Source organism: Somniosus microcephalus, chromosome 10 (assembly GCF_052327205.1).
Source record: "Somniosus microcephalus isolate GS21.2 chromosome 10, FLI_Smic_1.0, whole genome shotgun sequence".
NCBI classification, from domain to species: Eukaryota; Metazoa; Chordata; class Chondrichthyes; order Squaliformes; family Somniosidae; genus Somniosus; species Somniosus microcephalus.
Window position 1 is genome coordinate 206,334,575 of NC_140996.1, and position 27,182 is coordinate 206,361,756.

Below are 27,182 nucleotides of genomic sequence, written 5' to 3' on the forward strand. Positions count from 1 at the left end.
GCGAGGTCTCGTAGGGAGACAGTGTCCTCCCGCCCGTCTGGGTACGCCACGTAGGCGTACTGGGGGTTGGCGTGCAGGAGGTTCACCCTCTCGACCAGGGGGTCCGTTTTATGGGTCCTCACGTGTTTCCGCAGCCAGACCGGCCCCGGGGCGGTCAGCCAGGTTGGTAGAGTGGTTCCCGTAGTCGACTTCCTGGGGAAAACGAACATTCGTTCATGGGGGGTGGTGTTAGTGGCCGTGCAAAGTAATGACCGGATGGAGTGCAGCGCTGTCGGGAGGACTTCTTGCCAGCGGGAGGTTGGGAGGCCCTTAGACTTTAAGGCTAAGAGGACGGCCTTCCATACCGTCGCGTTCTCTCTTTCCACCTGACCGTTACCTCTGGGGTTGTAGCTGGTGGTCCTGCTTGCTGCAATACCTCTCTCTAGGAGGAATTGCCGGAGTTCCTCGCTCATGAAGGAGGAGCCCCGGTCGCTGTGTATATAGTTCGGGAACCCGAACAAGGCGAAGAGGGCATTCAGGCACTTAATGACCGTGCTACTGGTCATGTCGGGGCAGGGGAAGGCAAAGGGGAAACGGGAGTACTCATCAACGATGTTGAGGAAGTACACATTACGGTCAGAGGACGGGAGGGGCCCCTTAAAGTCGATGCTCAGGCGCTCGAAGGGGCGGGTGGCCTTGATCAGGCTTGCTCGGTCCGGCCTATAGAAGTGCGGTTTGCACTCCGCACAGGTCTGGCAGTTCCTGGTCATGGTCCTGACCTCCTCGATGGAGTAGGTCAGGTTGCGGGCCTTAATGAAATGGTAGAGTCTGGTGACTCCGGGGTGGCAGAGCTGGTCGTGGAGGGTCTGAAGCCTATCGATATGCGCGCTGGCGCATGTCATTCGTGAAAGGGCATCAGGGGATTCGTTCAGCTTGCCTGGCCGGTACAAGATCTCATAATCGTAGGTGGAGAGCTCGATTCTCCATCTCAAAATCTTGTCATTCTTGATTTTGCCCTTCAGCTTGTTATTAAACATGAAAGCCACCGAACGCTGGTCGGTGAGGAGGGTAAATCGTTTGCCTGCCAGGTAGTGCCTCCAGCGCCGTACTGCCTCCACGATCGCCTGGGCCTCTTTCTCGACCGACGAATGTCGGATCTCGGGGCCCTGTAGGGTCCTTGAGAAGAAGGCCACTGGCCTCCCCTCCTGGTTTAGGGTGGCGGCTAAGGCGAAGTCGGAGGCGTCGCTCTCCACCTGAAAGGGGATGGACTCGTCCACTGCGTGCATCGTGGCCTTGGCTATGTCTCCCTTAATGAGGGAGAAGGCCGCGCACGCCTCCTCCGTGAGGGGGAAGGAAGTGGCTTTCAGGAGGGGTCTGGCTTTGTCCGCGTAATTGGGTACCCATTGGGCATAGTAGGCGAAAAGCCCCAGGGTTCTCCTAAGTGCTTTAGGGCAGTGGGGGAGGGGTAGCTCCATGAGGGGGCGCATTCTTTCTGGGTCGGGGCCGATGATTCCGTTCTCCACTACGCAGCCGAGGATGGCAAGGCGCGTGGTGTTAAACACGCATTTCTCCTTATTGTAGGTGAGGTTCAGCCGTTGGGCCGTACGGAGGAATTTCTCCAGATTCGCGTCATGTTCCTGCTGGTCGCGGCCGCAGATAGTGACGTTATCTAGGTAGGGGAATGTAGCCTGCAGTTCGTTCTGGTCAACCATCTGGTCCATCTCCCTTTGGAAGACCGAGACCCCATTAGTGACACCGAAGGGGACCCTAAGGAAGTGGTATAGGCGCCCATTCGCCTCGAAGGCGGTATACTGGCGGTCCTCAGGGTGGATAGGGAGTTGGTGGTAGGCCGACTTCAGGTCGATGGTCGAGAATACTTTATACTGTGCAATCTGATTGACCATGTCAGATATGCGGGGGAGGGGGTATGCGTCCAGCTGGGTATATCTGTTTATGGTCTGGCTGTAGTCGATGACCAGGCGGTTTTTATCGCCGGTCTTTACGACTACGACCTGGGCACGCCAGGGGCTGCTGCTCCCCTCGATAATGCCCTCTTTCAGGAGGCGCCGCACCTCAGAGCTAATGAAGGCTCTGTCCCCGGCGCTATACCGCCTGCTTTTGGTAGCGACGGGTTTGCAGTCAGGGGTAAGGTTAGCAAACAGAGAGGGTGGCGGGACCTTGAGGGTGGAGAGGCTGCAGGTGTTACGCGGTGGGCGGTTTAACGTTTGCTGGTTGTTGACTGTGAGTGGGGGGAGGGGTCCACCGTATGCTAGGGTTACGCTTTGGAGGTGGGATTGGAAGTCCAGCCCTAGTAGGACGGCAGCGCAGAGATGGGGGAGGACGAGGAGTTTAAAGTTTTTATACTCCGTGCCCTTAACCGACAGGGTCACGACACAGTAGCCGCTGATGTCCGTGGCGTGGGACCTCGATGCCATCGAGATTCGGCTGCGCGTTGGTAGGACAGAGAGGGAGTAGTGGCTCACCGTGTCTGGGTGGATGAAGCTCTCCGTGCTTCCGCTGTCGAACAGGCAGGTCGTGGCGTGGCCGTTCACTTTGATGTCCATCATTGACTTGGACAGATGGTGCGGGCGGGCTTGGTCCAGGGTGACGGAAGCTAGTGTGTAGCTGAGCGAGTCGTTGTCATCTGCGGGCGAGGCGGTCGGGCGTGGTGAGTAAAATGGCGTCTCCCACGAGGTAGGGCCCCATGAGGCACTATTGGGGTCGGTTGCCTTAATCAAAGATGGCCGCCCCCATGACTCATGTGTGGGGATGCTGGCCTCAGTTGCCCTAAACAAAGATGGCCGCCCCCATGACTCATGTGTGGGGATGCTGGCCTCAGTTGCCCTAAACGAAGATGGCCGCCCCCATAGTTCGCATGCGGCACTGCTGGCCTCTGAGGATCCGCTCCTGCAGGCCTTGGAGAAGTGGCCTTTCTTCAGGCAGGTTCTACATATGGAGTTCTTGGCTGGGCAGCGCGACCTCGGGTGCTTCTCCTGGCCACAAAAAAAACAGCCGGCGGCCCGATCGCGGATGCCCGATGTCGGGGCCGGTGCCGGGGGTGGCGGGGCCGGTCGGGTCCGGGACGCCGACGCAGAGGTAGGTCCCGGGGGCGGCGCTGGGAAGGGTGCTGTGGTAGGGGTCGGGCCCGAGTCCCAGGGTCGCGAGCAGTACCTGGTGAATGCTTCCTGATCTTGGTGGGCCACTTCCAGGGAGATAGCGAGGGCTTCAGCTTTTTCCATGCTGAGGTCTTTAGCTTCCAGCAGTCTTTGCCGTGAGTACTCGGACCGTAGGCCTTTCAGGAATGCGTCGCGGATATTATCTTCAGTATTTTCGGCTGCCGACACCGATTTAAAGTCACAGTTCCTGGCGAGTGCATATAGCGCCTGTGAGAATTCGGCTACTGATTCTCCTGGCTGTTGCGGCCGTGATCTTAGGAGGTGCCTAGCGTACATGTAGTTTACCGGGGTCCGGTACTTCTGTTTCAGCAGGTTGATGGCGGTCTCGTAGGTAGTCATGTCCTCGATGAGAGTGTATACTCTCGGGCTCAGTTGTGCCTGCAGGACACTTAGTTTGGATGCCTGAGGGACGCTGGATTCTCTCAGGTATGATTCGAAGCAGACCAGCCAGTGTTTAAAGTCTGCGGCTGAGTTTGCTGCTCGTGGGTTCAGGTCCAGGTACGGCGGTCTGAGGGCTCGCAGCCAAGCTGGCTGGTGTGGCTGTGCTCCTGGGAGCTGCGCTGGTGGCTCCTCCGCCGGTTGTGACTCGTTGTCGGACATCATTAAATTTAGTCAATAAAATTGATATACCTATCAATTCCTCCAATAAAAGGCGAAGAGTTACGAAGGTGACTAAAGGTTTTTATTGACTAAATAACAGCCCACTCTCGTGGGTGATCCGATCCAAGCAGGAGGAATACCAGCCAGTCGCTCACCTTTATACCTGGCCTGGTGGGTGGAGCCAAGGCGGAGTCGGCAGTGGTCATCCCAGGTATAGCAGTGTGGCAAGAGGCGACCTCGTACCGTGATACAATAGTGGTCAGTGATACAGTTATAACGAACAGTGGTGAACAGTGCTAACGATAGTGAACGTGGTTTACCACAGAAACCACTACTTGTTGAGAACTGGCCGAACGTAGAGGCGCCAAATAGCATTTTGACAAACAGAAGCAATGACATCTAATGCAAAAAAAAAAGGCTGATCTAACTTTTTATCCCTATATTTAAAAAAATAATCACAGGCAAGCAAGAAGTCACTTACTACTACTAGACTTGGGAATAGGTACAATGTCCCATTCAGGTGGTGGAGAGTCTTTCTCGCCTTCTGAACTGCTGCTATTTCCCATTTCCTGACCAGAACCACTTGAAAGGAACTTTACCAGTGGCGATGGCCTGCCATCTACTAATTTACCAGGCACTAAGGGGGAAAAGAATTTACGAGAAGAATCATTAGTAAAAAGCTTTCCACAACAAAAATAAATTGTGCACAATCATAATGTGAATTTATAATTTGATACACTTTCAGAGAGAGAGACACGTGAAACCCCTACCTCTTTTTGGTAGGTTCCTCAGTTTTGGGCAATTCGTCAAGGTTGAAGGTACAATTTTGGCTGGAAAGGTTTTGCGTTGTTTGTTCTCTAATGGAGTAGTGTATGGCAACTCCAGCGAACTTTAAAAAAAGAGCCATGACATGAATCAGTCATTCATGAAAGAAAGACTTATGAAATAATACTGAGCAGCCTGCGGGTGGCGCTGTCCAGGGAGAGTATAAATACTCGGGCACGGGCCCAGCTTGCGCAGGACATTCTTAACAGGAACTAGTGAAGGACACAACTAGACCTCCATGTTGTAAAACAGTTGATTAAAGCTTTGTTTAACGCTTAGACCAAGTGCCTAGTAGTTTTCTTACGTCACAGGCCAATTCATATTTAGAAAGAAAATTGTCCATTTACATTATAAGTTTGATGATAGACATGCTTTACCTGGACTTAATGTCATTCTGGGTTTCTTTTTTGACAGTTCCGAGGGGTTTCTTTCCTTTAGATTTTAACATGTGAAACATATCTGCATCATCTTTCTCTTTGATAGACAACACTGTTTTCCCTTTTTTCTTATCTGAATCTAGAGACTAAAGATAAAAAATGCTAGTCAACTTTGGTTTGCAGTCTTTGAAGTCATTAAGAGTTTTAGCACAATTACCCCGCCCCCACACACATACATCAAGTAATTCACCAGCAGTTCCCTATACTCAAGGTTTTCCTCATCACCTGCCTTACTGTTTGTTCTGGACTCCAACATCATGTCTCTCTCTATTTCTGTTGCTACTTTGGCCAGTTCAAAAAGTTTAATTGATTATATAGTGGAGAGAGGAGCATCTTACATCTCTGTGTAAGGCAAAGGTGCATACAAAGTATTCAGCAAAACGATTACCTAATGTCACCAGAGTTCACGCCTCTTCACCTCTAATACCTACTTTCCTTCCCCTAGCACCATCGCTTGCGAGCACCCGTTCACCAACTCCCACAGCACCATCCAGGGCCCCAAACACTCCTTCCGGTGAGAGGGTGAGACAGCAATTTATGTACATTTCCTCCAACCTAGTATACTGTATGCACTGCTCACAGTGCGGTCTCTACATTGCAGGCACCAAACACAAATTAGATGATCACTTTCCATTATCTTCACAAGCGTGACCCTGAGCTCCCGGTCATCTGCCACGTCAATTCTCCATCCCACTCTGACACTTCTGTCCTTTGCCTTCTACACTGTTCCAACAAAGATCAATGCACGTTTGAGGAACAGCACTTTATATTTCTACTAGGCACTTTGCAGCTTTTGTCTCGTGCTGTTATCATTTTGACATTAAACCATCTCCTGTTTTCCACCTAATCACTTTACAGCTCATTCTTTTTCTTTTGTGCTTTTTGTAAACCCCCCTTTCCCTTGCTCTGTTCCTTCTTATAAACTGTTCATCTGAACTATCTTCTAGTTGCGATGCAGGATTAAGCCTGAAACATTAACCTATTTATTTATCTCCATAGATGCTGTGCCTGACTTGCTGAGCATTTTCTGTTTTTGTTTCAGATTTCCAGAATCTGCAGTATTTTGCTTTTCTGTTTCACTATGAATGAGCTGGTTCAGTCTGATAGAACATCTTGTGAGGAGGGATGGAGACAATGCCAAGGGAGTGGAGTTTGGGTCAGGGTCTGAAGATGATGGCCACAGTCTTCCCAATGCTGAGCTGCTGGAAATTGTGACTCTTCCAGGATTTGATGTCAGACAATCAAACTGATAGCATGGGGGCAGTCCGGGAGTTAAGAGAAGTGATGGAGAGGTAGATCTGTGCATCATAAGCATACACATGGAAACTGGCTCTGTGCCTGTTGTCACAAAGGGATAGCACGGAGATAATGAAGAGGAGCTCAAGGATAGATCCCTGGGTGGAATCTGGAGGTGACTGTAAGGAGGACTGATGAGAAGCCAGTGCTGTTGATGCATTAGCTGTATTTGGATAAGTAGGAATGAAGCCATACAAGGTCAGACCCATGGAACTGGATGAGGGTCTTGGTCATCATATCGAGTGTCATGGAAAGATAGAGGACGGGGGTACAATGAACCCTGGCCGCAGTCAAAGAGGATCTCATTTGTGACTTTGGTAAGGTCTGTTTTGGTGTTGTGAGGAGGGTGGAAGTTCGAATGGAGAGATTCAAACAAGTTATGTGGGAGATGGGAGATGGTCACAGACATGGGATGTGACATGTTGAAGGATCTTAGAGAGGAAAGGGGGATTGGAGATGGGGCAGTAGCTGGAGAGGACAATGGGTCAATGGTGGAGGTTTTGTGGGGAAGCACAGACTAACCTTAATATTTCTCGCCCTCATGTAAGCCTTAAAGTATTTTCCTACAGTGTGCCTGGGGAAGAAGACGACAAAGTATGCCACTTTCCTATATCTTGCAGCTTGTTCTACAGTAACATTCAGACGTTGGAGAATAGATTGAGCCTCTTGGGCAGGAGTGGTGCATGGCATTGGGAAGTGGAGGAGTGGCGGTAGAAAGACTAACTGGAAAGGGGTATTCATTCGTTATTTACTCTCAATATTATAATTTGAAAAGAGGGGCAGAATTAACTCACTGTGCCTGGAGCAGCTCATATGAAAGGTTCCACTTACTGAGGCTTGAACCCACTTCCCACTATAATAGAATTTCAGTAAAGACCAGGGAAAAGTTGGACTTTTAACACTTTGCAATGTTAAGATACAATTGTCCATATTTTTTTTTTTTATAAAAGCAACTAACCTCCTTGAGAGGTGATTCGACGTCTGGATTGGACGTTTCCGTGGTGGTGGAAGAGCTGTCATCATTATCGGCATCTTTTAATTCATCCTCCTGTGGCTTTCCTTTTACCCGTCTGTCTTTTTCTTCACGTTTTTTCTGTGCTTTAGTTTTGCGCTGTAATTTTACTCTCCCTGCAATACAAGAAAGTGTTCACAATGTCAGAAGAAAATTCAAAACATGATTCAAACCATTGTGGGTTGGCTTGGATTAATGACTGCAACATGCAGGGACTTAAAGTTGGTTATGCAGACTTGAGTTGGTGTAATGTACTCTGACACTGCAATGGGATTCAATTACTCACAGTGAACTAACCGCAGGTGAATAAGGAAAGCAGTGAGTAAATACAAAGTATTTTTCTACAGTGTGGCGGGGGGAAAAATAAAAATCAGAGAGTAAGAAAGTATGCCACTTTCCTACATCTTGCAGCTTGTTCTACAGGAGCATTCACAGATGTTGGAGAATAGACTGAGCCTCTTGAGCAGGAGTGGTGCATGGCACTGGAAAGGAGGAGTGGCGGTAGGAGGAGGAAAAATCTATTTTAATTTTGCTTTAAATAGATGGAATATAAATTTGCCCAAATCAAAAGTAGAGTCAACCTATAAGAATGACTGATTTAAAAAAAAAAAAGAAATAATCAAACTTGTTAGTCTGCTAGGAATCGATACCAACTTGCATTTAAAATTCTGTAAGAGAGGAACTGTACTCATAAATTACCTCAACCTGAGAAACCCAAACATCTCCACTGGCAGTTACAAAGAAAAGTCGAGGTTGAGAAAAGGCCATTCAGCCCAATGAAGCTCATTTTTTTCAGTAATCAAGACCGGCTCAAGAAGCCGAGGCACTGGGGAGCCGCTAGCTGGCTCTTGTCACAAGTTTTTGGTTAGCAACTCTTCAGGCATCATTGATTTTGATAGGTCAATTCTCCCCAATTCAGGATAGGTCAGAAAAATAACTACAGTTTGGTCCCAGTTATTCCTTATTTACTTTATCCAGTGAGATACAAGATTTCTCAAAATGAAGAGCTGCATCATATTCTATTAATTGCAGGGTTTTTTTTTTTTTTTTATAAATAAAAGGAAATTCAGTCTTGCCTACAGAATAATGGATAGCTGTAAGTGTGTTATACACCCATAATCAAAAAGAAGCAAACTTGGGCTCTTTATTCAGGTCACCTCAAGTGTGTGTTCTGTAGTGTTACAACCCAACTCGATTCAGTTTCCATCAATATCAATTGCCAGTAATATGTCCTGCAGTCACACAGTGTAGGTCAGCAACTACAGCCAATCTAGAACATTACACTGCTTGAAAAACTGTTCCTTTTGCTCCAAGTACACATGACGGCTGGTTCTTGCAGCTGTTGACACCGAGCCAAACATCCTGCAAAGATCAGTAGCCATCGGGGTGCTGAATTAAACAAGCAGTCACCCATTTCACTCCAATTGCATTAGTACGTAAATAACCAACAAGTCTATGTACAGTAGCTTTATGTAAGTCCTTCTTGCCAAAGTGCAAACTCACTGGTTAATTTTAAAACGGAAGTTGCAGCTGCAGTTCACTGCATACACAAGAGTACAAAGAGGGAGACGGCTGCATTTGTGCAGATGATTACACACTAATTTTTTTTTTTTTTTTTTTTATAAACTGTGCAGGCATTTAAAGTAGGTGACCTGGAAAATAGATTCAGGTGCAGTTACTATTCATAGGTTAGTGCCAGGAAAAGACCTAGGAGGGTTCCGCTTTATAAACTTTTCTTTCAGAACGCAGGCTGCCAATTTGGACCCAAGAAAAAGTTTGATTGTGTAGGGCTATCACAATTAAAAGATCAAAGCAATTTGCTAATGAACTTCACCCTCGCCCATCAAGTGCCAGGATTCATGTTAGAGAGCTCACCTTTGGATCCTAGTGTGTTCCACTGAGCTTTGATATACTACAAGACAGTGTGACTCAGTTACATGGAAGTGGACTGTGCCGTCAATATCATTTCCACATGTATTGGAAATGGGCCCAGTGTAGATTATGCACTACTACGGTTAAATCAGGCTAAATATTTTCAGGTCTGGAGAACCTTCCTAAAATACAGTCTACAATAATTAGCAGAAACCTCCAATCCTAGCTGTTAACTGGACAACTCCTTCCCCTCCCCAGAGAACCTACACTTGGATTCTGATTATTGACAATTGTTTAGACTATCTACTCATCATTACTCCGGAGGTTAGAGTGGCCCCTCGAATCTTCTTTCTCTCTAACTACTCCCTCTCCGTTGTGTGTTGATTTGGTTCCTTCTCGTCCTGCTGCTTGTTTTTATCCCCATCAATAGCTGTTTGCTTTACTGTGTCCCATTTTGGACAACCGGCTGAACAGTTACCCGATTAAACAAGTTGAACACACTCCCATCATTTGCCAGCTAAACTTTGTGAAATGTTTCCCCACATTGATTATCCTGAGGGACAGCCTCTCAACCTTTCAATGCATGTATTCTTCAGCCTCATTTCTTCCTTGTGTACTGGATAGTTTTTAATTGTGGCATTTTCTATATTTTCTTTATAAACTCCAATATTAGGAACACCTGTTTAATACTATTATAGCTAAGTCTGGCATCACAGAGTAATTTTTTTTTGGGGGGGGGGGGTGTCAGTAAGGAAAAATTGGTTTAAAAAATGAAAATGCTAGACCAGGATTTATTTATTTATTTATTTTAAACTGGAATAAAACGTATAGTATTCCCATGACAGGAAAAATGTGTTTTAGTGTAAAATACACTATTTTCTATGTGTAAAACTCCTGCATTTATAGAATCATATTATAGAAATTTACAGCACAGGAGGCGGCCATTCGGCCCATCGTGGCTGCGCCGGTCAAAAAAGAGCCATCCAGCCTAATCCCACTTTCCAGCTCTTGGTCCGTAGCCTTGCAGTTTATGGCCTCTCAAGTGCATATCCAAGTACTTTTTAAATGTGATGAAGGTTTCTGCCTCTACCACCCTTTCAGGCAGTGAGTTCCAGACCCCCACCACCCTCTAAGTGAAAAGAGTTCTCCTGAACTCCCCTCTAATCCTTCTAACAATTACTTTAAATCTATGTCCCCTGGTTATTGACCCCTCTGCTAGGGGAAATAGGGGCTCCCTATCCACTTTATCCAGGCCCTTCATAATTTTATTTAATTAAGTCTCCCCTCAGCCTCCTCTGTTCCAAAGAAAACAACCCCAGCCTATCCAATCTTTCCTCATTGCTAAAATTCCCCAGTCCTGGCAACATCCTCAAATTTCCTCTGTACCCTCTCTAGTCCAATCACATCTTTCCGGTAATGTGGTGACCAGAATTGCACGCAGTATTCGAGCTGTGGCCTAACTAGTTTTTTTTATACAGTTCTAGCATAACCTCTCTGCTCTAATATTCTATGCCTTGGCTAATAAAGGAAAGTATCCCTTATGCTATCTTAACCACCTTATCTACCGGTCCTGCTACCTTCAGGGATCTGTGGACATTCACTCCAAGGTCCCTCTGTCCCCCTACATTTCTCAGTATCCTACCATTTATTGTGTATTCCCATACTTTGTTAGCCCTCTCCAAATGCATTAACTCAAACATAGAAGATAGGAGCAGGAGTAGGCCATTCGACCCCTCAAGCCTGCTCCGCCATTTAATGAGATCATGGCTGATCATCCAAATTCAGTACCCTGTCCCTGCTTTCTCCCCATAGCCCTTGATCTCTTTAGCCTTAAGAAATATATCTAACTCCTTCATGAATATATTTAATGAATTGGCCTCAACTGCCTTTTGTGGTATAGAATTCCACAGGTTCACCATTCTCTGGGTGAAGAAATTCCTCCTCATCTCAGTCCTAAATGGCTTACCCCTTATCTTTAGACTGTGACCCCTGGTTCTGGACTCCCCCGCCATCAGGAACATCCTTCCTGCATCTAGTCTGTCTAGTCCTGTTAGAATTTTATAAGTTTCAATGAGATCCCCTCTCATTCTTCTAAACTCCAGCGAATATAAGCCCAATCGACCCAATCTCTCCTCATACGTCATTCCTGCCATCCCAGGTATCAGTCTGGTGAATCTTCGCTGCACTCCCTCCATGGCAAGAACATCCTTCCTCAGATAAGGCGACCAAAACTGCACACAATACTCAAGGTGTGGTCTCACCAAGGCCCTGTACAACTGCAGCAAGACATCCTTGCTCCTGTACTCGAATCCTCTCGCTATGAAGGCCAACATATCATTTGCCTTCTTAACCGCCTGCTGCACCTGCATGCTTACCTTCAGCGACTGGTGCACAAGGACACCCAACTCACACTTCTCCAAATTGAATTCCATTTGCCACTTTTCTGCCCACCTGACCAGTCCATTGATACCTTCCTCACTATCAACCACACAGCAAACTTCTTAATCATGCCCCCTACATTGAAGTCTAAATCATTGATGTATACCACAAAAAGCAAGGGACCTAGTGCTGAGCCCTGTGGAACCCCACTGGAAACAGCCTCCCAGTCACAAAAACTCTCGACCATTATCCTTTGCTTCCTGCCAGAGCCAATTTTCGATCCAACTTGTCACTTTGCCTTGGATCCCATTGGCTTTAACTTTTTTGACCAATCTGCCATGCGGGACCTTGTCAAAGACCGTGCTAAAATCCATGTAGACTCCATCAAATGCACTACCCTCATCGACCCTCCTCAAAAAATTCAATCAAGTTAGTCAGACATGACCTTCCCTTATAACATCTATGTTCCAGTCTTCACACTTCACCAATGAATCACAACTGAACAATCCATAAGAGAAAGCCTAATTAGTTCCTGCTGTTTTCAGGAGATAACCTAGATGGGTTTAAGGTAACTAGAACGAAGCAGTTGGCAAAGGTAGAACAATTAACCTCCAATTGACTTCAATCTACTAGACGACTTCATTACTATAGGGAGTACAGTCCCCACTTATCCCGGGGGCCGTCTATATTGGGCAAATGGCGCTATTTGCCATTACTATAGGAGTCAATTAGAAAGGCGCCGCTTAAACTGTATTAAGCGCATCAACTATTTTGGGCAGTTCAATCAGCTGCTCGCGCCACTTTTACCAAAAGTTTTACTCTCTATTCTTGATTATTTCCCTGGTATGGCCCCATCTTCGCTCCGTCAAGTCCAAGTGGCGCAGACTTGAGCTGATCTGGTGCAATACCGATTTAGCCATTCATCAGCAGATTTAGCTGCATCACATCAAGCACTAATTGGGCCTCAATCTTCTCTACCAAAACCACCCAAAAACATGCCGTATCAACCTGGAGAGCAAAGATAATTCCTGGTTTCTTCTTTTCAATACCAACTAGCTCCTTAAAACCCTCTCCTCTGGCTCCTTCACCCTAACCGCCAACAAGTTCACCAATAACCTGCTCACGGATGCTCAGTTTGGGTTCCGCTAGAGACCTCATTACAGCCTCGGTCCAAACATGGATAGAGGTGAGGCGAGAGTGACTGCCCTTGACATCAAGGCAGCATTTGACTGAGTGTGGCACCAAGGAGCCTTAGTAAAATTGAAGCCAGCCTCCCATCTTCTACCCAAATTTCAGCTCACCCAAAACTCTGCTGCTGGTATTCTATGCTACACCAAGTCCCGCTCACCCATCACGCCTGCCCTCGCTGATCTATATTAACTCCTGGCCTCTCCAACACCTCAAATTAAAAATTTTCATCCTAGTGTTTAAATCTCATGGCCTCACCCCTCCCTATTTCTGTAATCACCTCCAACCCCTTCAACTTTCCATTCCTCAGACTTTGGCACTTTGTGCAATTCCCCTCACCCACATCAGCAGCCATGCCTTCAGCTGACTAGGCCACACACACTGGAACTCCTTCCCTAAATCTCTCCGCCTCTTCACCTCCCTCTCCTCCTTTAAAACCCACCTCCTTGGCCACGGTTTTGGTTAGACCTCCTAATATTTCCTCCTTTGGCTCAGTATCAATTTGTCTTATGCTTTTGTGAAGCGCCATGACACTTTTAAGGCAGTATATAAATATAAGTTTGGTCTACAGACAGAATGCTGTATTACCTTTATTTTTTGAGGCTGGAGATGGAGGCTGTTCTGTGAAGACATCTGGTGATGGGGATTCGGGTAGTTCACATTCTCTGTCCGCTGTATCTCCGAGGCTGGTGATATCAGAGTCCTCTGAACTGTGCCTTGTATTTGCATTGTCTGTACATGAAGTAACAGGAGGTGACAGATGTGACACAGTGTTCTCATTATGCTGCTCCTGTTGCTGAGGCACTGCTGGCAATTGTGGTAATGACTGTAGATCCGGTTGTATGTGTGTCTGCTGCTGGTGTGTTTGGTGAAACTGTCTTGATGTCTTCGACCGCCTGTTTGTCTGGCTCTGGGGTGGATTTGCTTCAACGGCAATGCCATTTGCTTTTGTAGCAGATGTAATGGACGCTGTTGGGGTAGATGTTCTACCAGTGCTATTTGAGTTATTTGCAAAATTGTTTTTTAGTTTTGGACTTTCAAAGTCTAAAGAGTTTCTGTTACTGTGCAACTGCGATGCAGCTGAGAACTGCTTGTGGTTGGCTACACTGGGTCTTGAAGAACCACCTCCTCCAAATACTCCTCTTGAAGAATTGTGATTTGAATCTGATCCAAGTGCATTTAAACTGAAGACAGTAAACAAAATTTAACATGCATGAGAACTTAAGTAATTGTAGACGGTTTCACTTATTCAAAATCTACATTTGAGCAGATCGTAATTACTCAGCATTTTATTGCTGCACTGAAACGCAATTGTTTGAAAGTGTTCGTTATTTTATTAGATCACATAAACGACGTTCATTGTAAAATACTATTAGAAGATCATGTAACTATTATTACCACGACAATTACATACAAGGCTATGAACAGACACTTAGGAATGTATTAACAGATAGTAACATCTTTTGGGGTTCAGAGGGCACGATAAACCACAAAAGAAACAAAAGCAGTTTATGGGCATAACTGGAACTTCAAGTCTTATTACTGCTATACATTTAACTTCATAATAAGTACAAAACCAAAATACTTAACAAGGGGAAAAGATTTAGCAGTTTAGGAGGCAAAAGGGACAGGTGATCAAAAATGGAAGTAATAGATTACCCTGTGACCCAAGCAGAAATGATGTGTAGTTTTGCTTGATAACCAGGAAATACAATGACCGTACAATCTGGAATATATACCAATATTTTATACACTACAGTGACACTTATTCAGCACAAACACTTTGTTGATTGATTTCGATAAAAGTCAAGACTAAAATGTCAATTTTAAATCCAATTACGTAATTTTTCCCTCCCGTTTCAATTTTCTCCTCTCGTCTCAATCATTCTACACTACAGCTCCATAGGCTTCAGCAGCCCTTCAATATCCCACTCACGTGATGTTAGCCTAGACGGTCCGTATTGGCAGAATACTTAACCGTGCCAGAGAGGAAAGGGGCAGGATAGCGTGACTGGCTGCAGTAGAGACGATGCTCAAAGTCCACAAGTATGCACTTTCCGGCCAAGATTACTGGATAGCAATAAGTAACAGCAACGGGACCAATAATTCTCCTTCCTAGCTCACGGATATCAAGGCTAATTGTAGCACACGAATGACACCTCAAACTATATTGGCTAACTCAGCATAGACCAAGGACTAAACCTGGAACCATCTTGACCCTTAGAACTTAGTACCACATCATGTGATGTAGCTATATGCACATTGACTGAACAACCGAGGAACACCCGCTGTTTTGACAAAAAGGGCCCAAAAAGAATTTTTCTCCTTTTAAAAAAAATTGCTAGCAAACAATTGTTTTCTGGGTGGAGGAGGTAAAGTAACGGCAACAGAAATAAATCAATCGCTATTTATTTGAAATGCATCGACATGGAGCACATATTACCACTAATAGCAAAGAAACCGTCCCTATTGGGGGAAAAAAAAAGTCACGTATCAGATCATGCCATTGCCCGCATAAAAAAAAACATCTGAAGTGATGAAGCCCACAGTTAAACCGTGGGAGTTCATATAACATTTATAAATTTGAGTTTTGCTTGTGATTTCTAATTTGGCATGATCTCTTAATCAGATGACTGCCTTATAATCAATCATTCATGGTTACCCAATATTCTCTCTATAAAATGGGCTTGTGCTATGGATACATAAATATGACTTTTTACGGTGCCCCAAGTTTCCGGCAGGAGTCACAGGAAGACACAAAATTCTGGGACATGCACTTCAAAAAAAATAACCTGCCATCACTGTAGTGGAATGGTTAACAAATATGTGCGCTAAAATACGGAACAGAACCAATAATCTAGTGACCAAGGGCAATATGGACAAGTTCTCTCGTCAGGGCACCATCAGGCTGCTAAGTACTGAAGATAACTCATCCTATTGTTGTGCTTCCCGGTTTGAAGTTTCAAAACATATCAAAAGTTCAACATGAGTAATTTGAGACGTGACATATGGTAAAGTGTAGCACGCTTGGGAGGAACGAGTGAGTTTGGACCTATGGTTCCCATTGCTTTCCATCACTGGGGGTATCCTCACCTCAAATCTGGGTCTGTTGCAGGCTAATTGATAGAAATTGATTGCCATTAGTCAACAGCTTCATTATCACTATCATGTGACTACCAGGATGGCAGATGGCAAACTAGATGGACCTTGATCTTTAACTGTCTAGCAACTCCTATGTTCTAAGATATTTTGGCTCATGCAGGATGAATAAGTCTAAAAATTCCAGGGACGACGACTTTGGCTGTCTGATTATTAACATTTATTTATACTATGGATGGAAATACATTGGGCCATAATTTGTGACCAGTACAGGTGCCTCCGCGCCTGTAGGGCCGCGCAAGTTCCGGGCTTAGGCATGCAAAGTCTATGCGCTAAAACCCGGAACTTGCGATTGGTCAAGAATCTTCGACAGGTTGCACACATCCCCAGGAGCAGGGCCTCCGCGAGCAGAGAGTTGCGCTATTTACCCAACTTTTGCCCAGCGAATGCCCGTGAAATTCTTATGCCTGGTAAAAGTGTTTGGCCTGCTTTTACCAGCCTAAGAGTTTTAAAAAACAAAAATAAAACACATTTTCATTCATTTAAAATTTGAAACACATGTACAATAAGGTAAGTTTATTTTTAGACCATTTAAAACATGTAATAATACATTTTGGCTTAAATGTTTAATTATATTGCATTTTAATTATTTTTAAATGTAATTTTTTTTAATGTATGTTATGTTAAATCTATTTTTAATGTCATCCCCATTTATGCTTATGGAGGTTCCGTACAAATGGAACCTCCATAAGTATGAATGGGGATCCCCCTTATTTGATTGGTTGGGCTGGCCCACGTGATCCCAGTGGCGCTTGCGAACCGCACGTGCCCCGGGATACGTGGGCCTCTACGCATGGAGGCCGAGGAGCGCGAGTCTCCGAACCTCCTGGACAATCAGCTAAGTTCGTAGATTTTTTGCTGGTCGGAAGCATCCGACCGCAAATTCAGCCCCATTATGACACTTTCCTCATTACTCTTTGTAGATTTGACAGAACAGAATTTGAATTAGTCACTGTACATCAATAACCAAGATAACACATTGTGGTAATTGGCATAACACCCCTATTGTTATAAAACAGCATATCCTCCACTCAGAGCAACATCACAAGAGATCTGTATGTTAATAAAAATATCATGTGGTAAGTACAATGTAGAACTAAAAACCTGCAATCAGATCAATATATTCCTATAAATCCACAATGAAAAAAAACACACAAACATTCAGATCAAGACCATTATTCTTACTTTCCATCTGATGAAATACCAACTATTCTCCTGAGATCGAATGTCCTTCCCATGTCGAAGGGAGGATTGGACCCCTCTAAAGACAGACGCCTTTTGAAGGGCTCCCATATTCCTTGAGCTTCTAAATAAGCTGTTCCAATCACCAAAAGGAACAAAACACTGGGAAAGAAAGCAAAATAATTACAAACCAAATAATAATAATACAGGAAACTTTGGTTTATCCGGAGGTTAACTGTCCGGAATGCTCGATCCACCGGAAAAAATCAGGAGCCGTTTCGTTAGGTTTTTTTTCTCTTTTCGTTGCTTTTTTTTCCCACCAGTCAGGCTCTGCAAGGTCTCGCTGAAGCTGTTGCTAAGCTACAGCCGACTGTTTAGAAGCTGTTGCTAAGCAACAGGGTTTGTTGCCAGATACGGAGCTATGTTTCAACATTAGCGCTGGTTTGTCCGGCAGTTTTGATGGGACGGCAACAGCTCGGTCCCGTCGGTGCCGGATATCACAAAGTTTCCTGTAAAGCTATACAACACAAAAGAACTCCCTTTTTAAGCAGATAAAGAAACCCAAAAGGGGAGCAGTTTGAGTACAAGTAACCTTCCAACTAATTCGTAGGGTTGCTCCTACTTGGCAGAAGATAGGCTACCTCGCAGCAGAAGTTTGGAAGGGTGTTTTTTTCTTAGTTTGAGTCAGTGCCGGCAACTGAGGTTTATTCTGTGCTGCTCACAAGAAACTCCTTTTACTTGCTATTACATTTATGAGGGCTCAGACCCATGCTTGCCTGTTGTCCATCAATCAACTAATGAATAGCCCCGTGTTGGGTGAGGGGGTAAGCATAGTCTATTTGGAGTTTTGGGGAAGGGGGGGGGGGGGAGAAATTAATTATAGCCCCATTTTGGGGCACTAACTTTTAAAAGTTGAAAGAATTTGAGCCAGGTGCTAATGTTTCTCAACTTTTAAAAACATTTGGTTTTGCGCTCCAGGCAGCAGGCGGGGCGGTAGGTGAGCAGCGCTGCTCAATGGGCCGTGCAGCGCTGCTGCGTTCGAAAGCTCCTTCCCTCCCTTAAAGGGAAGGGCCATCGCTGCAGGCTCTGCAAGGGGAAAGCAACGTATCTGGTCCCCGACGGTAGCCGTGATCCAGCCCAACGCACTGCAGCAGAGTGCCGGGCTGATCGAGTGCTGGGGGAAAAAAAAAAAAAAAGAGGACGAGCATTTGATTATTTTATTCCCTACCTCGGCCACCTCGCCTTTAAGTATCGCCCCCCGGTCTCCTGATGAACGCCTCCCTCAGCTGCCGGTGTTTTCACCCGGCGATGATGCAGGGGGCGAAACCGAAGTTCAAGTCCGGGGCGACGACGTCACGATCTCCGGGTGAAGGAGATCGGGGCGCAGCGCCATACTGCTGCTGCAAACCTCCCGCCGAATTTAGCGGGAGCCGATATTTTCGCCGCACCCTGGCGGTAAGTTGGTAGCACCCCGTTATCGCCCCCTGGAGGTGATAATGGGAGGCGCAAAGGTACCCAATTTCTCCCCATGGTGCCTTCAAGATGATAAACCAGGTGAAGGAAGTTCAAACTAAGTCAAACTTCTGCTAGAGTCTGTAATTTGATACATAAACCAGGCACTATTTCAGGGCACTGATAATTGACCAGTTAGTCTGGTTTACTAATGGCAAGACTATCACTTGGGGCTGGTGTTCTGCACACTCTGCTCCTAATAGCCCTGCAAGCAATTGCCCTAAATGGTGGTCTTTGCTAGGCAAGCAGCAGAGAGCTTACCAGTGCTCTGTACTACAAGATCTGGCTGTACCCCTGCATATACTTGGCATCCCAAGCCTTGGCTCTGCCAAGCTGTGTCTAAATTCTAAGCGGGACGTTCCCCTGTGTAGAAAGAGTGCGCACTCTATATTGAGCAAACAGAATTTCTACAGATGTAGATTCCTCATTAGCTTTGTTCGGAGAATGAAGCATGGTGAGGGATTTCAAGATGCCCAACAGCTGGCTAACTAAAAAAAAAAAAAAAAAGAGTACCCCAATTTTATCAAGGCACACGCATTAAGCGATTTATTCAGCAGCAGGTTTTGAAATGGTGCACAGCAGTGATTAATAGTTACCTCATTATTCCTGAGATGATCACGTACAGTCCCAGCTCCCAGTTGGGTCTAGGCAGGGCCTCTGCACATGTTGCCAACATATGATAAGGAAGTGATGCATTTAATACAAACACAAATTCGGAGCCTCCTGCTGTTATAAGTTTTAGTTCACGGATAACTCTGGAGGCAGTGAAATCTGGTGTAAACCTGAAAATAAGAATGACACGCCCCATATGAATAGATCATGAAACCATCGACAGATTAAAAGGATTAAAAAGGTAAAAGCATTGCAAATTTAACTTTTGGTACTGCAGATCAAGCTATAACCCCTTACTTAACGCATGTAATGCTACAATGACATTGGGTGGCTAAAAGTAGATGTCAGGAAGTTTATGGATTTATAGCTAATCAATTCTTTTTATGCTATCTGACATTGAACGATAGGATAGTCCAAGCAAGCCTTTACACTATTTTTGAACGTCCTGGTTACAATCCATTTTTCTTTAAAAATGGCCACTGGCCATAATAATAGGCAAGTTTACTCAAGGGTTGCTATAGTCTGTGAAAACCATGCGTTGTAAGCATGTCAACATTAGGACTGCACTTAAACACAATAATAAAAGCAGCTCTGGTCAGTGGACTGAATCACAGTTAACTTTTAAAAAATCACATTTCCAAATTAATAGCAGTGTAGGTATTGCCAAAGGATCCTTGGATTGAACAGCACTTTAAAATATCCAAAACAAAGAGAAGTTAAAAGACTCACAATATAATAATGTCTTTAGAGGCATTTGGTTTTAGTGCAAACTCTTGACAGTTTACAACTTTGAAGCCATATCCTTCACAGATGTATCCACTGATCGCCATAGACTTGACAAAGACTGGAAGTAGTCCTGTATTTTCTACTTTAAAAACTCTCTTCAACGTGAAGTTTGGTTCCCTCATTTTCATTTCTGCAATTGAAAAAAAAGTTCATTTGTTTTCAATGAAATATGCAAACATGCAAGACTTCCTACAATTCGCCCCCCTTCCTTTAGTGCCTCTTGCTGGAGTACTATTCCATGGGTGCTAGAAACCCCTCCAGTATCTCACCCAACCACTCGTCGTGTGAGTATAGATGGTTAGTGTTGCTATTTAACCATGGGTGTTCTTATGCCAAATCAATCCTTGCCACACATGTACCATTTCCTATAGTAGTAATTAAATTAGGATCAGGACCTGGAGCTAATTCCACCCCCCCCCACCCCCCCTCAAGCTCAGTGGTACAGAGGCTAATTATAGCACTCTATTAAAGTGCAGCTGCAATCTGCTAATATAGGATAGGCCAAAGATTGAACCTGGAACCCTTCTGGTCTGTGAGGCATAGTACCAGTCTGAACAAGGCATTTACCCAGTCAGCCCTCAGAAGATTGTCGAAGTAGCTGATGTTGCAATACCATTTATCACAAACTTCTGTTGTTAAGTGTATGTTGAGATTCTTCCTTAGTTGTTTGAAAAGGCTGGGCTAGTTGTGACATTTTACAGTGAAGGGAAATAATTTACACCCCTATTGTTAAAATTTGTGATCTCACATTTGCAATAAATCCTTTATTTCAGTCAATTTTTTTTTTTTTTATATATAAAGTTATTGCAACTAAAAAAACATTTCATCCTTCCTGCAATTGAATTTCAAGCAGAATCACTAGGTTACGAGCAAGGTTGGAGGTGCCACCTTTCTGGTGAGACATTAAACCTTGGCCTTGTTTGCCTGTTCAGCTGGACTAGAACCAGAGGGGGTTCGCCCATTGTCCTGGCCAACATTCATCTCAAGCAGCACCACTGAAACTGGCCATGCATCTCGCTGGTTGTTCTTTGGTCTTTGCTGCGTGCAAATTGGCTGTCACAATTACAAAACAGGCTACTACACTTCAAAAGCAATTAACTGGTTCAAGTGCTTTGGGACGTCTCGAGGGCATCAAAGTGGCTATATAAATACTAGCTCTTTAATGATTTACTCAAGCAATAGTTTCATCAGAGTAACTTGCTTTAGCAACATCTCTTATAGGAATACAGGTTGAGCGCTCTGAATCCGGCAACCTTGGGACTGAGGCCGAGCCGTTTTTCGTGTTTTTCCAGACTTCGGAACGTGTTTCTGATGTCTGAAGTCCGGAAATATCGCAACCGGCTCGGGCGTTTCCAGGCTTCGGACATCAAAAACACGTTCAGAGTCCGCAAATGCCTGGGCCCAGGTTGCGGTTTGACAGGGTGTCCGAATTCCGGACGACCCTGTCACCAATCTTCCCAGAGTCCGGAACTCCGGATTTTGGACGCTCAACCTGTACAAGGTTCCCATTTTAACTTGGTTCCAATTTCTTTATTATTTCACTATACACACGTATATCAGCTATAAAAGTACAATTTTTTTTTTTTTTTACATGTTTTCATCAGCGCTGAATTACTTACTATCTGAACAGTCTTTAAGCAAAGCTTCATTAATTTTGAAACGTAAAGAACTTCCTGGACCAGGATGCTTCCCTGCGAGCTTCAGGCTCTCGGTTGTCCCTTGCCCTTGTACCACCGCTGCGTCCACTACTGTCAGATTGTTTCTGCACACAGTAAAGAATTAGTTGGCAAAACAATCACAGATTAAATTCCTGAACTAATTAACAGTAAAATAGCCTCAGAAAATGCTGGAAACACTCAGCAGGCCAGGCAGCATCCGTGGAGAGAGAGAGAGAAACAGAGTTAACGTTTCAGGTCGGAGACCTTTCTTCAGAACTGGAAAAAGTTAGAGATGTAACAGGTTTTAAGCAGGTGCAGAGGTGGGGAAAGGAATAAAAGGAACGGTCTGTGCTAGGTTGGAAGGCAGGAGAGATTAAATGTTGCCATGGGGATGGCAGAATCATCAACAGCTGCCGCCTGAAAAAATGGGGGCAGGGGGTTATAGTCTGAAATTGTTGAACTCAATGTTGAGTCCAGAAGGCCGTATTAGTATTTTGCTATAGTAAAATAGCCTCATTAGTTACACTTTCCCAATTCAAATGGTCAATAGCCCTGAAGTGTACATTGGTATGATCAAATTATAATGGCAGGTCATATGCATTGAGTTTTCAAATACATATTTTAGCAGCTTTTTAAAAAAAAAATTTTTTTTAAGGTCAAATGACAGAGATACGCTCCAAAACATTCTACAAATGTGAGAAAACCTGAAGAGATAGGGAAGCAAACATTAAAAGTCAAAACCACAATAGAAACACACCTTATAATAATTAAGGACATTACAGTTCTGTTGTGAACTGGTGTAAACTTCACTGTCACAACTCTTCTTTCACCAGACTTCAGGATTACATTTAGCACAGACTGCCGTGCAGAACCTTCCACGAATCCTGAAGAACTTTTAGCAGATGATGTCTGGAAACAGAGGGGTGGGAGGGAGAAGGAAAGAAAAACACGTTTGATTTGCATCATATATACAGTAAAACTCACATTCCCCCCCCCCCTCCCTATTCTGAAGTTTATTTTCTCCTCCCTTCAGTCTATGCGCTAACAAGTAAACAAAATCCAAGAGGCCCCCCCCCTCCCAACCCCACCCCCCATCTGATTGTAGAAAGTGTTGCTCTTCTTTCATGTACAGTCTCACACACCAGCGTCACATATTTTCGGCCTTCTCAGCATACAGTCGTAGAATCAATTTTTCCACTTGTTCCTCTACTTCTAAAATCATAAAATATGACCAAACCAAAAATTGGTTTAAAAAAACCCACCAGTTTTAACGAGATAAAGTTATTAAGTAAGTTATTCAAACCAAATTTGTTAGGAACAAAAGAAAATAAACCCTAGCCTGAATTAGGTGCTCCTTGCTGTGGTTAAGCCAGTCCAATTTCATGGACAGCAACCAGCACATTTCTTTAGAAATATCAGTTAAGTCGTGAGAAGACAGCATCCCTCTTGAACCCACATCCCATTCTGGTCAACAGGGACAGCATCATTGACATGCATCCACACAGGATGTCGCATGGAGGTGTGTCTCACAGGAGTTTGTAATCCTCTCTACAGCCAGCCAACTGTGGTGACTGTCAGGAGATGCAGAATTTTGACAGAATCACTAAGTTACTGAATATCACTACTTCAGAAAAGATAAAATATTAACATATAAATCTGAATGCTGATTAATGGCAGGCTTGGTGTATAAGTGTACAAAGAAAATGACTCTCCCTCCCCCCTACCAGCTCAAAGAATCAGAAAGCTATGCACCGGAAGCCATATCCGAGTTATAAACACTAAACCCTGTTCTTTCCCCATACCCTGTATTATTTTTCCATTCCAAAGTGCTTGTGCATTTCCTTCCTAAATGCCACAACTGGCTCGAATTCAATAGCCACTTGCGGCAATACATTCCCGTGTGAAAATATCTCTTCTCTTCTTCCCCTTTATGCCTTTAGTACCAATTCTAAATCTATGTCCCCTTGGTAGCAAGTCACCGACCAGATAAAATAACTTTTCATTATCCATACTTCTACTAGATCCTTTAACACTCTGTAGTGAATACAGCACTAGTTTTTCCAAGTCGCTCATCAATAACTATTATCTAGTCACTGGTGGCACCCTAGTAAATCTACTCTGCACCCTTTTCATGCCCGAACATCCTTTCTAAGGTGTTCAAAAATCATGAGGGGTCTAGACAGAGTAGAGAGAGAAAAACTGTTCTCATTGGTGGAAGGGTCGAGAACCAGAGGACACAGATTTAAGGTGATTGGCAGAAGATCCAAAGACGACATGAGGAAAAACTTTTTTTACGCAGCGAGTGGTTAGGATCGGGAATGCGCTGCCTGAAAGGGTGGTGGAGGCAGACTCAATTGTGGCTTTCAAAAGGGAATTGGATAAGTACCTGAAGGAAAAGAATTTACAGGGCTACGGGGACAGGGTGGGGGAGTGGGACTAGCTAGAGTGTTCTCGCAGGGAGCCGGCACGGGCTCGACGGGCCGAATGGCCTCCTACTGTGCTGTAACCATTCTATGATAGACCTAAAACGTTTGCTTGCAACTTACAAAACCAATGAATTTTGCATTTCTTATATATGGATAAAATCCTGCATTAGAGTACAAGAAGGTTTATTTTTCTTCTCACCAATTTTCTCCCTGTTCAGTAGGTATTCAGAGATCAGACCTGGGACGCTCCAGATTTGTATGGCTGAGTTTTAACACTAGGCAGCGCCTCAATTTCAAAATTCTCATCCTTGTTTTCGAATCCCTCCGTGGCCTTGCCCCTTCCTATCTCTGTAATCTCCTTCAGCCGCCGCCCCCCCCCCCCCCGCCCCCCCGGCCCCGGCCCCCCCCCCCCCGCGCCCCCCCCCCGCCCCCCCCCCTCTCTTTCCTCCTTTAAGACGCTTCTTAAAACCTACCTCTTTGACCAAGCTTTTGGTCATCTGCCCTAATTTCTCCTTGTGTGTATCGGTATCAAATTTTTTGTCTTAAAATGCTCCTCTGCAGCGCCTTGGGACGTTTTACTATGTTAAAGGCGCTATATAAATACAAGTTGTCGTTGTTGTAAATTCAAATGAACCAATGGGGAAGCCAAAAGTGTTTTTTTTTTAAATCCCAATTTCTTCTATGTTAACATTTTCTCTAATATGTCCATCAAGGAAATGCAAATACAACAGCTTCATCTACATTAAAAAATCAAATCCAACTGCATTTTTGTTCCTTAAGCAAATTTTCATAAAACAAATTACTCATTAAATTTAATAGCAAAATCCATTTTTCTTCAGTCTCCATCAAGAAGTATGACCATTCTAAAAAAAATGTCAACTATCATGGCTCTTGTTAAAATATAGCTATTTAGAGAGTCAATCACTGAATTTTGAGTTGAAAATTCTCATCTTCTGAGAGCTCTATTAAGACCTTCATCTTTATTTCATAGGAGGCCTTAACAGCAATCATAGTGTGGAGATGCCGGTGCTGGGCTGGGGTGGACAAACCTGGTGTTGTGTGACTTCTTACAGCAATCATACAGACAAGCAAAGCTGCTTCTCCCCCATTAAATCCCAGGTTCAGGTTTTTATATTAATTAACCAATTTTTTATAGCATCTGAGAAGGCAACCCAATCGGATAGGAATATCTGCAGCTTTAAGAACATAAGCAGGAATAGGCCCTAGGGCTCTTCGAGCCTGCGCCGCCATTCAATAAGATCATGGCCGATCTTCGTTCTCAACTCCACTTTCCCGCCCAATCCCCATATCCCTCGATTCCCCTAGAGCCCAAAAATCTACCTATCTCAGCCTTGATTATACTCAAAGACTCAGCATCCACAGTCCTCTGGGGCAGAGAATTCCAGATTCACAACCCTCCGAGTGAAGAAATTCCTCCTCATCTCAGTCTCAAATGGCCGACCCCTTATCCTGAGACTATGACCCCTAGTTCTAGACTCTTCAGCCAGGGGAAACAACCCCTCCGTACCCTGTCAATCCCCCCTCAGAATCTTATATGTTTCAATGAGATCACCTCTCATTCTTCTAAACTCCAGAGAGTATAGGCCCATTCTACTCAATCTCTCCACCTAGGACAGACAACCCTCTCATCCCAGGATTTAAACCCTCAAATAGAAGTGTTTGTTCTTCATAGAGGCAAACTTTCTTTACTTACATGGTTACTGATGATCTTAAATTCAAAGGTTTTTGTATCCAGATTTGCATGTTTGCCTAAATGAAGCCTGAAATTAAGAACGAAAGTTACAGTAAATGTAGAAGATATTTCGACTAAATTTTCCACATCACTAACCAGCATGTTTTAGATATTTTTATCTGAACATGTACACCACAAGCCTGATGCCTGTGATAAGAGTCAGGATTATTCAACATATTAACCACAATCACCATTTGAAATTCATATCTATCTGCCCTTAAAATCTAACTTGGAAGCAGTTGCAAATTCATTAGTAATAATGTTGCTGGTCCATGTGTTGTTGTACGAGTCTGATTCCTGGTTGGAATTAACTAGTAATAATGGATGGACAGGGCGAGCCGGTGAATGTTAAGATTTTTCAAGGTATTAAAAATAAGACATAGCCTTCCTGACGTGTGATTTGCAGAGTTTCCCTCTTCACATCATGTTAGTGTGAAATCATAGTGCACCATAGGATGATATAGAAAGGAAATGTCAAATTCAAACTTCTTTTGGTACTAAACATCTCGAAGTTATATGGAATTATTGTATTTGCACTTTAGCATATTATTCATGCACTGTGTAATTTCCTACTTTTCTGAAGCCATAAATACATTTAAACATTCTTCAGACTTTTCCAAGAAGGCTGATGTATTCCCACGGTAACTGCTTAATTTACGGTTATATTTTTTTTTTTTTACACAATCTACAGGAAACTTTCGATTTACCGGCACCTAAATAACCGGAAATCTTGGTTAACCGGCAAAATTCAGGAGTAGGTTCAGGTAAGTTTTACTCCATTCCCCCTCTCTCTCCACTTTCCCCCTCTCTCTCCCCTCCCTCTCTCTCTCCCCTCCCCCCAATTGTACTTGCCTTCCTCGATCTGTTGCTGTGCAAGGGTGTGGCTGCAGCTGTTGCTAAGCTCCAGAGACGCTTGGAACTTGTGGCCATTGTTCTGAACCTGTTGCTAAGCAACAGGGTTTGTTGCTTTATACGGAGCTCTCAGCTCTCCGTATCTTTTACTATAGCTTTCGGTTATCCGGAATTTTTGATGAACCGGCACCATGTCGGTCCCGGATAAAAAAAAAATTCCTGTACATTGTCCCGATGCTGTCGCTGGAACATTAATTTTTTCACCTTTCTCTTCAATAATTCAAAACTGCTTTCAAGAAAACCAATCAAGAAACTATGGCCAGTAAAGCTCATGGCTCCCATACTACATGGCATTTAAGGCCCAGGTCTGCCAGTAAACTGGAATTCACCTACTACTGTTGAAAGCTTTCTTTCCTCTGCCTAATATTATTGGGCCACTACAGCCTGTCCACCTTACCACTGGATACTTCAACCCAGA

At 44.4% G+C, this 27,182-nt stretch overlaps 1 protein-coding gene across 2 annotated transcripts in view; it reads right to left on the bottom strand.

The window, feature by feature from the left end:
- Window positions 1-27,182, bottom strand: part of tmem131 (transmembrane protein 131) — a 251,222-nt gene that overhangs the window by 22,223 nt on the left and 201,817 nt on the right. For both annotated transcript variants that reach the window (XM_085999536.1, XM_085999535.1), the window contains 11 exons: window positions 25,814-25,880; window positions 22,431-22,582; window positions 21,635-21,777; window positions 19,959-20,145; window positions 19,214-19,399; window positions 17,109-17,267; window positions 13,353-13,948; window positions 7,272-7,441; window positions 4,958-5,103; window positions 4,526-4,644; window positions 4,237-4,392 (listed from right to left, as the gene is read on the bottom strand). In XM_085999536.1, the coding sequence (XP_085855662.1) occupies window positions 4,237-4,392; window positions 4,526-4,644; window positions 4,958-5,103; window positions 7,272-7,441; window positions 13,353-13,948; window positions 17,109-17,267; window positions 19,214-19,399; window positions 19,959-20,145; window positions 21,635-21,777; window positions 22,431-22,582; window positions 25,814-25,880 (2,081 nt within the window). The remainder of the gene's footprint in view (window positions 1-4,236; window positions 4,393-4,525; window positions 4,645-4,957; window positions 5,104-7,271; window positions 7,442-13,352; window positions 13,949-17,108; window positions 17,268-19,213; window positions 19,400-19,958; window positions 20,146-21,634; window positions 21,778-22,430; window positions 22,583-25,813; window positions 25,881-27,182) is intronic.